Raw genomic sequence first — 12918 nt, forward strand, 5'->3', positions numbered from 1 at the left:
CAAAGCTTAAGGGGTAAAACCGGGTCACTTTAAACACGGCTGAATGAAACCGTTAGCAGAGGCACGCTTATTCACATGAACTCGTATTGAGCGTTAAGTGAAAACCTGGATTCAATTAATGGAAACCACATAGGGAATGAGCCGGCGGTGCTTTAATTCCTCATAGGTGGGGAGGACGGTCTGATTTAGTTTTCCTCCAGATAAATCAAATTTATATTATTAATAATAATAATACCTTACATTTAAATAACTCTTTTCTCAAACCTCAATTACTTTAAAGTTTTAAGGTTTAAGTTAAGAGCCATAACATTTTCAGAAACATGGTACAGCAAATCCTGAGGTGATTCAATTCTACTGAAACTCACAATAACATGAGACTAACTTAAAGCTCAAATAAATCAAATGTTTTGTTGGTCATTAGAGGCAATATAGAAAAGTACATTCCCAGGCACTGAAATTTCTGACCAGTTACTTGGTAAATAATGTATAACAAAAACTACTACTTAACAGCAATATCAAATGAGTTAGCCATCAGATTTTATCTTGTTTTAATTCCTGACACTAGTATACTGTTCTGACATAATCCAGTCACCCTCACCACAGTGGAAATAATGGATAACACACCTAACTACTGTGTTACACATACGATTGGACAAGCCGTATATTTGGCAGGGCCAAATTATTATTCGTTAAAGTTATTTTTGGTCCCAGTTAAACCACTGGCTCTGTGAATGTTATTTTACTTTAATTGTAGACACACGCGCATTAGCTTAGCATAGTAGCGCTTTTCAATTTACATTATACTATCAGCAGAATATTTTCCCTACTACTCCTCATGGATCAAAGAAACATGAATGAAAGGCAAGGCGCGCAGACGGCTACATTTGCATTGCTGATTTGAATTGAACACACCGAGTGCAGAGCTAGCCGCCGTGATTTAACCCTTTTCCCCAGTCAGCCCCAGGAGCCGGACGCCGCAGCCCGAGCGAGGTGTACCGCACCGGGCCCTGCCGGGGGTTATGAGCGACAGAGCGGATAGGGCTCGGGTGCGGGGCTAACCGCACAAGAGGGTTCCCGAGTCAAGCTGCAAGAGGAGAGGGGGGGCGGGCGGAGTTAAAGGAAAGGCGAGGAGTATAAGGCCGCTTTCGGGGGGGTGGGGGGTGTCGCAGTGTCCGGTGTTTCGGCGGGGCCGGCCGTACCTGGGTCTGGATCCGGTTCAGCCCGCGGAACCAGAGGATCTGGCCGCGGCGCAGCTCGCGCTCGGCGTGGTCGATCTCCTCCATGTCGTCCATGTCCTCCAGCTCCTCGTCGGGGATCTCCTCCTTCTGCGTCCCGTGGCCCGCCGTCTTCAGGAACTTGAGCCGGCTGGTGGGGATGGAGGAGATGACCTGGCAGGGGGAGGGCGGGGGGGGGGGGAAGAGAGTGGAGCGTTAACGCTGGGGACAGCAAGGACCCGACTAACGTCCTCACAAAACGCTGCCACAACGTCACAGAAACGTTTCTGTCAATGTTATATGACATTGCCGCTACGTTGCAGCAACAGTGCGAGAACGTTTCGCATTGGCTGGGATCAAACTCCAGGCCAGGAACGGAAGCAGGGCCTACACAGGGGCTTTTACACTGCTCCCATTTTAGCAGCATTTGCTCCTGAAAATTTACGGTTGCTAACCGGAAAAACAATTTAGGAGCGCGAGTAATTGTGACACACATCCGTCTGCTCCTAAGTCCTTCGACGTAGCGGCGCATTCTTCTAGGAAAACGCGTCAGCGCCGAGCCCTGCTGCTGGGGGAACACAGGAACCTTTACCACTAATAGAGAATGAATGAAGAGCAAGGGCACGGCACAGCACTGACGGCGACAGGTGTCCGGCCGGCTCGGTAATGGATTAAATAACGGGTGTAAAGTAATATTAGCAGCGCTGGAAGTCTTTCAAAGCCCGGCTGAGACTGACCACACTGTTTACCTCGTATTTCCTGTCAGGAGCTTATGTGCTAGCCCAGATGACTGACGCAAGCTCCCTTTAATAACACTTCATAACCCGATATCCCCCACCGTGGCACAGAAGGTTAAGGCTGAGATGTATTCATAGACTTCACGGCCACAAGAGGGAGCACTTCTACCATCCGATGTGAGCCGGCGGTTTCATCTCAACGGCAGGAAATGTGCCCGAGGCTCTCAGCGTGAGTTCTGATTGGCTGGCGGTGAGTGCGGTGACTGGCAGGTGCTTACCTGTCCCCACAGGAGACAGCCGAAACCCAGGAAGACGCACCACAGCCACTGATCCACGGTCAGCGCCACGCAGCTGAACGGCTTCCCTCCGAACTGAACGATCACGATCTGAAAGGCAAGGGTACAGTCTGCGTAAGGGCGACCGTTGCCAGGTAACCATGAGCGCGATGCAATCGAGCGGTTAGCCCCCCACCTCCCCCCCCCGCCACGGTCCCCGTCCCGTATGAGTGCGCCCCGTGCCGTCAGAACTTGGGCGAAGGGTCCTACCTGGATGACGAAGGTGCCGAAGACGATGGAGCAGAAGATGAGGTTGTTGAAGATGCCCTCGAAGACGTTGCGCTCGCCGTGGATCTTGCGGGCGTTGATCTCGTTGAAGAGCTGCATCATGACGAAGGTGTTGAAGACGATGGTGTAGTGCTCCGACGGGGCCGCGTGCAGCGGGGCGTTCCGGCCGCTGTCGATGTCGAAGATCTGCTCCCCTGCGGAGAGGGGGGGGGGGGGGGGGCGACGCCATCGTTATTCAGTTTCAATGGACAGGGGCGCGACTCTCAGCCCCCGCTCACTGAAACACCACATCGGTAAACACGCCTGGAGGCAGCCAATGAACGCTTCCTGTGGAAATGGACTTGATGCCAGCTAGCGGTGGTCAGACAGCTCGACTGCGCGAGGGGAACGCTGTGTGTGAGGGGAGCGCTGTGTGAGGGGAGCGCTGTGTGTGAGTGTAACGCTGGGGAACGCTGTGTGTGAGGGGAGCGCTGTGTGTGAGTGTAACGCTGGGGAGCGCTGTGTGTGAGTGTAACGCTGGGGAACGCTGTGTGTGAGGGGAGCGCTGTGTGTGAGGGGAGCGCTGGGTGTGAGTGTAACGCTGGGGAACGCTGTGTGTGAGGGGAGCGCTGTGTGTGAGTGTAACGCTGGGGAGCGCTGTGTGTGAGTGTAACGCTGGGGAACGCTGTGTGTGAGGGGAGCGCTGTGTGTGAGGGGAACGCTGTGTGTGAGTGTAACGCTGGGGAACGCTGTGTGTGAGGGGAGCGCTGTGTGTGAGGGGAGCGCTGTGTGTGAGGGGAACGCTGTGTGTGAGGGAAGCGCTGTGTGTGAGGGGAACGCTGTGTGTTAGGGGAACGCTGTGTGTGAGGGGAGCGCTGTGTGTGAGTGTAGCGCTGTGTGTGAGGGGAGCGCTGTGTGTGAGGGGAGCGCTGTGTGTGAGGGGAACGCTGTGTGTGAGGGGAACGCTGTGTGTGAGGGGAGCGCTGTGTGTGAGGGGAGCGCTGTGTGTGAGGGGAGCGCTGTGTGTGAGGGGAACGCTGTGTGTGAGGGGAGCGCTGTGTGTGAGGGGAACGCTGTGTGTGAGGGGAGCGCTGTGTGTGAGGGGAGCGCTGTGTGTGAGGGGAGCGCTGTGTGTGAGGGGAGCGCTGGGGAGCGCGTGCAGTCGGTCCGCTCCGCACGGCCACCTCACAGCTGTGAATTCCAGCGGCCCGACAGCACAGCGGACAAAGCTTCCCTTTATCCCTCCCATTCCCCACGCGCACCGCGAACAAAGAGCCCGCAAAAACGTGTGCCAGAATCGGGGCTCGCTTTTTTTTTTTAACCCCCGTTCCTGGGAAAACATCCCATGTGAATCCCCTATTTGCATGTGTCCCGACAGAAAAATAAAGACGAGCCGATTGGTTGTAGTCATACATCGTAAAAACACACGGAGCGGTGCTCTTCCTCAGTTCGTCCCGTGTTAGTTAGTTACAGGTGAAGTCCTCAGACGCGACAGGAGAGCGCCCGAGTGCTCCAAGGCCTTACCGGCGAACAGCAGGGTGAAGATGATGGTGAGCTGGTAGACGCCGTGGCCCAGGATGTTCTTCATCATGGTGCGGGAGATGAGCGGCTTGTTGCGGCCGTAGGGCTTCCTCAGCAGCAGAGACTCGGTGGGCGGCTCAGTGGCCAGGGCCAGCGAGGCGAAGGTGTCCATGATCAGGTTCACCCACAGCATCTGCACCGCCTTCAGAGGGGAGTCCTGGGGAGAACAAAGCCATTAACGTTACGTTTATTTAGCAAACGCTTTTATCCAAAGCCACATACAAAAGACATACATGCACAGCCTCACTCTGCTGTACATATACACATCCTGCCACTGTGCATAATGCAAACACACTGTCCACCCTCACTATCCCTGGGCAATTCCAGCCCTGGAGGGCCGGCTGTGTACGGTTTTTTCTGAGGTTTTTTCATTTATTTATCTTTTCCGTTTCCATCAGTTAGCCTGGCTCCATGAGCTAAATGGCTGTTTACACCATTAAGTCACCATGAAACGCTTCATACAGAAACACAAGAGCATTCTTCGGCTGTCAATCATGCGCTGAAAAAGAAATGTAGCTAAAATGCCATGTAGCTAAAAATCAAGAAGTGAAGCTAAAATGATGGCGTAAATGTTAGCGCTAATTAAGCAAACAGGGCCAGAAGTTGTCATGACAACCAGACACAGACACGGCCCTCGTTTCCCACCTCTGCTGTACACTATGGGAGCCCAGTCTGGCCTCACACAGTACTGTATGTACACACACTGCCGCTGTGGGGGGTGCTGCGCACACACAGATCCAAGCCTCACTGCACCTGCACACAGCAGCAGGTGTACAGGGGGAGAGAGCTGGGCCAGTCCCGTCTGCTGATGTCACTTCACAAACAGGACATGCTGTACCAGCGTGTGAACTGCATTTTGGCAGGGCGGTGTGAGATGCTTTAGATTATCTGCGCTATGACGTGCTGCGGTCCCTAGAGGGCGCTGTGTTTCCACAGGCTGGAACCGCTCCACTTGCACATTCACCCGGGGGTTGAATTCCCCCTGGATCCAGCCACTCATTTTCCAGATCAATGGAGGTACATTTATGCGTGTGGGGTTTATTACTGCGTTTTGGACTGTAAAAGCAGACATGATAAGAACACGAGGACCCGCTGAGGAGATGCTCTAAACAAGGCTCTTCAGCATGTTCCTGCTGAACTGAGGAAAGGGAGCTGGTGTTTGTTTCTCTCTCGCTGCCACAGAAGCGCAGACCTGTGGTGATGCAAGCTCCTGTGATGCAGGCTCCGTTGCGACCTGTGTGCAGTTAGGGTTAGCTCAGGGACTGACCTGTGTGCAGTTAGGGTTAGCTCAGGGACTGACCTGTGTGCGGTTAGGGTTAGCTCAGAGTCTGAGCTGTGTGCGGTTAGGTTAGGGTTAGCTCAGAGTCTGACCTGTGTGCGGTTAGGTTAGGGTTAGCTCAGAGTCTGAGCTGTGTGCGGTTAGTGTTAGGGTTAGCTCAGAGTCTGAGCTGTGTGCGGTTAGTGTTAGGGTTAGCTCAGAGTCTGACCTGTGTGCGGTTAGTGTTAGGGTTAGCTCAGAGTCTGACCTGCGTGCGGTTAGGTTAGGGTTAGCTCAGAGTCTGAGCTGTGTGCGGTTATAGTGTTAGGGTTAGCTCAGAGTCTGACCTGTGTGCAGTTAGGGTTGGCTCAGAGTCTGACCTGTGTGCGGTTAGGTTAGGGTTAGCTCAGAGTCTGAGCTGTGTGCGGTTATAGTGTTAGGGTTGGCTCAGAGTCTGACCTGTGTGCGGTTAGTGTTAGGGTTAGCTCAGAGTCTGACCTGTGTGCGGTTAGTGTTAGGGTTGGCTCAGAGTCTGACCTGCGTGATGCAGGCTCCAGTGAAGGCCACGATCACAGCCACCACGTTGACGGTCAGCTGGAACTGCAGGAACTTGGAGATGCTGTCGTACACGTTCCGCCCCCACATCACCGCCTTCACGATGCTGCTGAAGTTGTCGTCCGTCAGGATGATGTCAGAGGCCTCTTTCGCTACGTCCGTGCCGGCGATGCCCTGTGAGCGCGGGTTAGCGTTAGCCGCGCAGGATGCCAGCTCCCCGTAAAACACACACATTACGGGGCAGAAATGCCCTCTGTGCACACGTAGCATCACCCTGTACCCTGTACCCTGTACAGACTCATTCTCTGCGGCACGGAACAGAAGTTCCAAATGAGGCCACACTCTCAGCTGTGCAGAAGTGCAATGCCCTGAAATTCATTTTCATCATACGCAGGGTGCTAAACTGATACAAACCAGCAGTTGTCGGTAAACTTGCATTCTTAGCTGTATGGAACACAAATACAGAAATGTTTCAGTCCGCCGTTTACAGCAAGACAGAAAACATCTTTTGATAGCATTCAAAAAGGCACTCAAAAGACCACTGAAGACCAGAAGACCAAAGCGGCTTTCTTCTCAGTATACACACAGTAAAAATTGTAAGAAGGTCGGAACATAAGGTCAAGTGAAGGAAAAACAGGCCAGGCGCCCTTACGAGCTATAAAGCGGCGGAAGCGTACCATCGCAAATCCCACGTCGGCCTTCTTCAAAGCGGGGCCGTCGTTGGTGCCGTCTCCTGTGACCGCCACCACTTGCCTCTGTTCCACCACGGTGCTGTCGATGATACCTGCCGGAGACACGGACACCGGTCACACCCAACCACCGCGGTCACACAGCCACTCACTCCCACAGACAGATGCTCTGTGCCCTTACATTACAGCTTATTATACACAAAGTATATTTCTGCAGAATTTCCACATTAGTGCATCCCACACATTTCACAAGAGCATTCACATGTTTAATGACTGAGGTCAGTGCTGTTGCAATGAGACAGATAAACTCCAGGAATAACATGCTTGACAGTAAAGTGAGTAATTCAAGACGAATGGCGGATGTACCTTTCACGAGCGTGTGCTTGTCGGTGGGAGAGGACCTGGCCAGTACGCGGAGCTTGGGCCAAATCTTATCGATGCGCTCCTGCTCGATCTGAAAGGAGAAGAGCAGCGGTTCGGTCATTTTGGCTCTGGCGCGGGTACCCGTGCCCGTCTGCGCTCTGCCCCCCCCCGGCGGCGGTGCCCACCTCGCCCTTCTCGTTGCGGATCCTGCGGTTGAACTCCTTGCCCTCCATGCACAGGAAGTCGTCGCCGGGCAGCAGGATGCCGCACTTGGTGGCGATGGCGCGGGCCGTGTTGATGTTGTCCCCGGTGACCATGCGCACGGTGATGCCGGCGCGCTGGCACTTCCGGATGGCGTCCGGCACCTGCGCGGGGAGAGAGAGGCCGGGAGACGCTCACTGGCGGGAAACGCGACGTTCCGACGTTCCGTAGCGGCGTTCCCCGGAGCGCGAGCACCGAGACCTCGCCTCCTGCCCCGCGGCGCTCCCAGGAGCGCACGGTCCCCTCCTCGCTCTCTCCCCCTCGGCCGACCGGCCAGGAGCAGCACCGGTTTTTTTGGGATCTCGTGAGGTCGTTACAGCGCCCTTAATTCCAAATAATGGTTAAGTGCGTAAGCGGTGACGAACAGAATTAAGCGAGACTGCAGAGGCCAGAAGTCGGCTCCTTTAATCAGCGGTCCTCCCGCTGCAGCGTTCTCGGGGAGGAGAGCGGACGCAGAAAAGCGCTGCAGATGTACGCATAATCAAAATTAATTAAAGCGCCCAGAGAGAAAAACAACAGGCCTTCATCAGGAGACTTGAAGACTCAATCTCCACATAAAAGAGGCTCCCCTGCCAAAAAGTAGCAGAATTAACCGCTCAGGATAATGACCTCCGTATCCCTTTTACTGGAAGATAAGAGGCCAATTCTCACCCAACTGTGGAGAACACTGGCTGTCCACCCCACGGGTTTCCAGAAGAAACGAGCAACCACGCTGCTTTTGGCTCAATCTTCTATCCTTTTACAACGAAAATAAAGGCTGCTTGTGGGAAAATAAAATTACCCGCTCCTACCAAAATCATAATATTTTAATAGTTGTATATAAAAGATCCTGTAAAAAATAAAAAAACACTCCTGTGAAAATGTAATCAGTGTGCTAAAACTTTGCGGCTCACAGCCTGTAGCTAGCACAAACCCCGTACTAAGACGTTTTGTGTCGAACCTTAAGCAACAGACAGCAGTTTCTGTGAAACCTGATGTATAAGCCATTCTTACAGAAATCCTAGAGTCCACAACTGTTCTCCTTTGTCACAAAAAGAGGGGGAGGGGGGGAGAGGAGGCGAGTGTAACCTGTGCCTCACCTCCGGCCGGACGGGGTCCTCGATGCCCACCACGCACACGCAGGTGAGGCTGGTGACGATGTCGTTCTCGTTGTCCCAGTCGGGCTCGCCCTCGGAGGCGGGGAAGTCGCGGTAGGCCAGGCAGATGGTCCGCAGGCCCTCGGAGGCCATGGGCTCGATCACCTTCTTCACCATGTCGTCGCGGTCGCGGGGGCGAAACACCCGGGCCTCGCCGCTCGCCGTCAGGATCTTACAGCACCTGGGGGGGGGGGGGGGTCAGGCCGTCAGGATCTTACAGCACCTGGGGGGGGGGGGGGTCAGGCCGTCAGGATCTTACAGCACCTGGGGGGGGGGGGGGGTCAGGCCGTCAGCGGCGCAGGACACCTCGCACCCGAATCCAAGGAGGTTGGGCTTTACGTGCACCGAGCAGCTCAGCGAGGGACCGGCGCTACGGTGCACGTGCCCGTGTGCACGTCCGAGTCAGACGCCTCATCCAGCTTTCATTTCCAAACACCCGCTGTCCCATTAACTCGAATCCAATAATAGATATAAAGGTTAAATATTAACAGTAATGTGCGATGCTGTTTACTCATAACAGAATGGCCCTGAAGGCGCTTTTGGAAGAGGAGCGGTTTCACACTTCCACCTGCAACACTGCAGATCTGTCAGATTCGCACACCGCACGCGGTTAGGACGGGGGGGGGGGGGGAACGAGGCCGCGTACTTTTTCAGCAGGATCTCGGAGGCCCCTTTGCTGAACATCCGGTAGCCTCCGTCAGCGTTCTTCAGCACCGTGCTCATGGACTTCCTGACGGAGTTGAAGGTGTAGACCTTGTAGAGCCGCTCCTCCGGGATTTCGTTGCGGATGGCCTGGTAGTCTCTTTTCAGGTCCAAGGCAAACCCCAGCAAGGCACATTCGGTCTTGTTCCCCACCTGACGCGGGAGCCCGCCCTCCTTCTCCGGCGACTGGGAGACGGAAGCGCCACAGACGGACAGGATTACATTACTCACAGCATCCCAACAGCACCGCTAACACTGAAACAAGCTGGATAATCCACTTAGTAACCCCCCAAAACTGCCCCAAAATCATCTACACATCATATACACAGACAGCACAACCAATGACGATAACCGCTGGTGGACAGTGCAAGTCCATGAGCTGACGGTTGCCTCTGTCACTGCAGGTTTACATTAGAAGTTTTTTTAAATACTGCTCTTATTTCAGACAGTATTTTATTACAGTAAAAAACAGACATGGCACAATCTGTCCCTGGACAGCAGTGACTGTAAGCCCATGATGTCATTTTTGGAATGTTGACGTCTCATTGATGGCATGTTCACGTGTTCACACGCACCAGCCCCGCGCCCCACGCTCCTGCTCACCATGATCTTGGTGGTGTACGCGCAGTTGACCCCGATCCCCACGATCAGCAGGTCCATGACGCCGCCCGAGAGCAGCTCGGGCTCCGGAACCTTCCGGTAGTGCTTCTCGGCGATGTACGCCTGCACCACGGTCATCCTGTTCATGGTCAGGGTTCCAGTTTTGTCGGAGCAGATGGCGGTGGCATTGCCCATGGTCTCGCAGGCGTCAAGATGTCGCACCAAATTGTTATCCTTCATCATTTTCTGGAGAGGGCGACATTAAGCCAAAACAGAAGGGTTTCCATGCGGATGCGGTTTAACGGTTTAACAAGAGTTCAGCAGCCCAGCCGAAAATAAGATAATTGTTTTACACTGTTGTAATAACTCCCAAAGCGTTAACGGGGGAACAGCTGTAGGGTTGGCGCAATTAAAGGATTTATCTGTGCCCGCTGTTTTCGAAGCCCTCATCTAGCTCATTACACAAAAAATGAGTTTCAGAGCTGCTTGGTCCAGGGTCCCTATTGGATCACAGACTTTTGGAGGGATCCAAATGAAATGCGTCAGAACAATTGACTGCCGCTGAGGGGGGTGGGGGGCACCTACTTTGACGGAGTACGCCAACGAGATGGTGACGGCGAGCGGAAGACCCTCGGGCACGGCGACGACTAGCACCGTGACGCCGATGATGAAGAACTTGACGAAGAACTGGATGTAGATGGGGGTGCAGTCCTTCAGCCACGGGAGGCCCTGGATCCAGAAGGTGTCCACCACGAAGAGGACCACCAGGATGATGACGGTGATGGCCGACATGACCAGGCCTGAAACGGCGAAGACACACGCAGGAAGTGACATCGCTGCTTCCACCCCAGGAAGGGATGGCCCTGAACACGAATCCTGACCACGGATTCGCCGGTCAGCCCCCCCCATCCCCCCTCTCTCCCTCCCCCCTCACCTGCTTTGCCTATCTGCACCGCCAGCTTGGTCAGTTTCCCCTGCAGAACGGACTTCTCTTTCTTGGGCAGGTTGGACTTCCTCTTCTCCCGCTCGCCCCCGTCCTCGCTGTTCAGCGGCTGCATCTCCACGGCGGCGCCGTCCTGGGCTTTAGCTGGGGGGGGGGGGGAGAAGAGAGCCGTGCCAGGGCTGAGAGGAGGGACGGAGCAGGCGCTGACCGCGAGGGGGGGGGGGGCGTGGGGGGGGCACGGACGCCGAAAGGGCAGCCTGCTCACGCTTAACTGCCGCCCCCCTCTCTGCCGCCAACACCATCACAACGTGTGCAGAAACCACACTGCGTTTGGAGGCAAGCAGGAGCTACCAAGCGCAAAACACTTCTAAGCAAACACGTATCATAAAACCCAAACTGAAATTAAAACATACCGCTAATAAAAAAAAATCCAACTAAATAGGTTTTTGTGCAATTCTCACATTGTACCATGGCCTGTAATACTGTGTTATAGCCTGAGACCTGTTTACACCGCCCAGGGTCACACTAGGCAGCCCCTCCCACCTGACCCCAAAGTCCAGGCGCACCGGCTCGTCCCACTGAGTAACCATGGAAACAGAAACCCTCTGCAGGTCAGACGGCTGATCTTTCGCCCGACGCTGGAGAAGGCACTCAGTCTCCCCGGCACTGAAATGTAACATTTCTTCCCCTCCCATCAGCAGCGGGCTGGCACAGCGGTTAACTGCTCTTATTGTAGTGCGTATGAAGGGGGGGGGGGAAGGGGGGGGGGTTGCTTTGTGCACTTACACAGCCTGTAATCCCAGACTGAGGATTAATGCTCTGGCAGAGAGTGTGTATGGGATTGCTGCAGTGCTGTGGACCACAGTGCTCTGGTAAGCGTGCGCACATCCGGTCACTGCCCAAACTGCCCAAACTCAACCGTCCAGAGAACGCACGGTTGCCACGTTTACTCGGTTTGGAAGCCTCAACTTCATCTCTCACACAAGAACCCTATCTGAGCCCCTCCTCAAAGAGCGGGATTCATACCCAAATTCTATCCTCCATTCAAGAATCAAGCCGAAGCTCCATCTCAAAGAAAAAGGTTACTCCATCTTAGACAGGAAACACACCTTAACTCCCTCAAAGATGAGCGTTACGCCTGAACTCTCAGCCAGACATTTATACCGCAGCTACACCTCAGGCTACATTTATATCTGAAGTACATAAAGTCCGGCTTTACACTGACGGTCCAGCCATGATTCATACCCGAGCGGCGTCTCTTGGTCAGGCTTTATACCTGAGCTCAGGAGGCCATTAGAGAATAAGAGGGGGGAGTGAAGCAGCTGCTGCCGTCCCCCCCCCCCGCGCCCCTCCCCACCCCACCACTAATAATCTCACTAATCACCATAACTGGATTCACCAGCACCTGCTGCTCCTTGCCTGCACAACAAGCCATACAGGCTGCAGGAAACATACAGGTGCACCGCAGCGATGCACTGGAATACACAAGCAGCCATATGCACTGCAGGCCCGCAGGTCACACTTCATGCGCAGGAACAGGGCGGAGCCAATCAGGAGCGCGTATTCTCCCCGTGCTTCCTGAATCCTGAACGGTACACACGCAGTGGGAGTGCGCAGGGGCTACAGGCGCTACAGGAATGCACGAGGCCGCCGTCGCCGCCGCTGCAGGAGCACGTGGGGCTATCGGGGGCCGGCGGGAACACGCGCGGGAGGCCATGCGCGGTGTGCAGTAATGCACGGCATCGGAAACGCTGGCGGAATGCGTTAGGAGCCCAACGCGCTACGGGTTCGAGGACTCGCGCGCGCTGCAGGAACACACGCGGCGCTACGCGGAGCCATTGCCCGCAGCACGAACACACAGGGCCACTAGCAGCACAGGAATGCATGGGGGGAAACCCCCCAGGAAGCTGCTAGGAATCTGGGACTACAAGGTTGGGGACTGAAATCCTTTTTACTGCACCCGATTCACAGACTGCCTCTGCACTGCCGGCTAAGGAAACACGTCACACATGCAAACACTTCTCCTCTAAGGAAACATCATAAAGTGACGCTTCTGAGGCTGCAGGGGCTCACCTTTCTTGCGGGTTTCAGCAGAGCCATCCTGTTTTTTATCTGTGGGGAAAGAAACCGAACGACTGAACTGAGCACCTCGTTGGTCAGTCATTGAAATGCAAGGGGGACGTCTCCGCAGTGGCAGTCAGTTAAACACATTTTCTCCTTATTTAAATGCTCAGTTTTGAGTTAACACAGGAAAAGCCAGGCCCTGGAGTCTTTTTAACGGGGACACAAAGAGATGTGTGCACAGCTGCCGCCAGAGTGGGCTCCCATCGCTGGGCC

At 54.5% G+C, this 12918-nt stretch overlaps 1 protein-coding gene across 6 annotated transcripts in view; it reads right to left on the reverse strand.

Moving 5' to 3' along the window:
* atp2b1a (ATPase plasma membrane Ca2+ transporting 1a) overlaps positions 1 to 12918 on the reverse strand; it is a 50734-nt gene that overhangs the window by 3950 nt on the left and 33866 nt on the right. For 4 of the 6 annotated variants that reach the window (XM_035424695.1, XM_035424691.1, XM_035424692.1 and 1 more), the window contains exons 7-20: positions 12655 to 12693; positions 10573 to 10725; positions 10224 to 10438; positions 9642 to 9884; positions 8983 to 9224; positions 8280 to 8517; positions 7125 to 7304; positions 6943 to 7030; positions 6565 to 6671; positions 5870 to 6061; positions 4018 to 4231; positions 2497 to 2708; positions 2230 to 2337; positions 1200 to 1388 (exon numbers count right to left, since the gene is read on the reverse strand). In XM_035424695.1, the coding sequence (XP_035280586.1) occupies positions 1200 to 1388; positions 2230 to 2337; positions 2497 to 2708; positions 4018 to 4231; positions 5870 to 6061; positions 6565 to 6671; positions 6943 to 7030; positions 7125 to 7304; positions 8280 to 8517; positions 8983 to 9224; positions 9642 to 9884; positions 10224 to 10438; positions 10573 to 10725; positions 12655 to 12693 (2420 nt within the window). The remainder of the gene's footprint in view (positions 1 to 1199; positions 1389 to 2229; positions 2338 to 2496; positions 2709 to 4017; positions 4232 to 5869; positions 6062 to 6564; positions 6672 to 6942; positions 7031 to 7124; positions 7305 to 8279; positions 8518 to 8982; positions 9225 to 9641; positions 9885 to 10223; positions 10439 to 10572; positions 10726 to 12654; positions 12694 to 12918) is intronic. The other 2 variants (XM_035424697.1, XM_035424694.1) reach the window with 1 other exon arrangement.

This window comes from Anguilla anguilla, chromosome 7, assembly GCF_013347855.1.
Source record: "Anguilla anguilla isolate fAngAng1 chromosome 7, fAngAng1.pri, whole genome shotgun sequence".
NCBI classification, from domain to species: domain Eukaryota; kingdom Metazoa; phylum Chordata; class Actinopteri; order Anguilliformes; family Anguillidae; genus Anguilla; species Anguilla anguilla.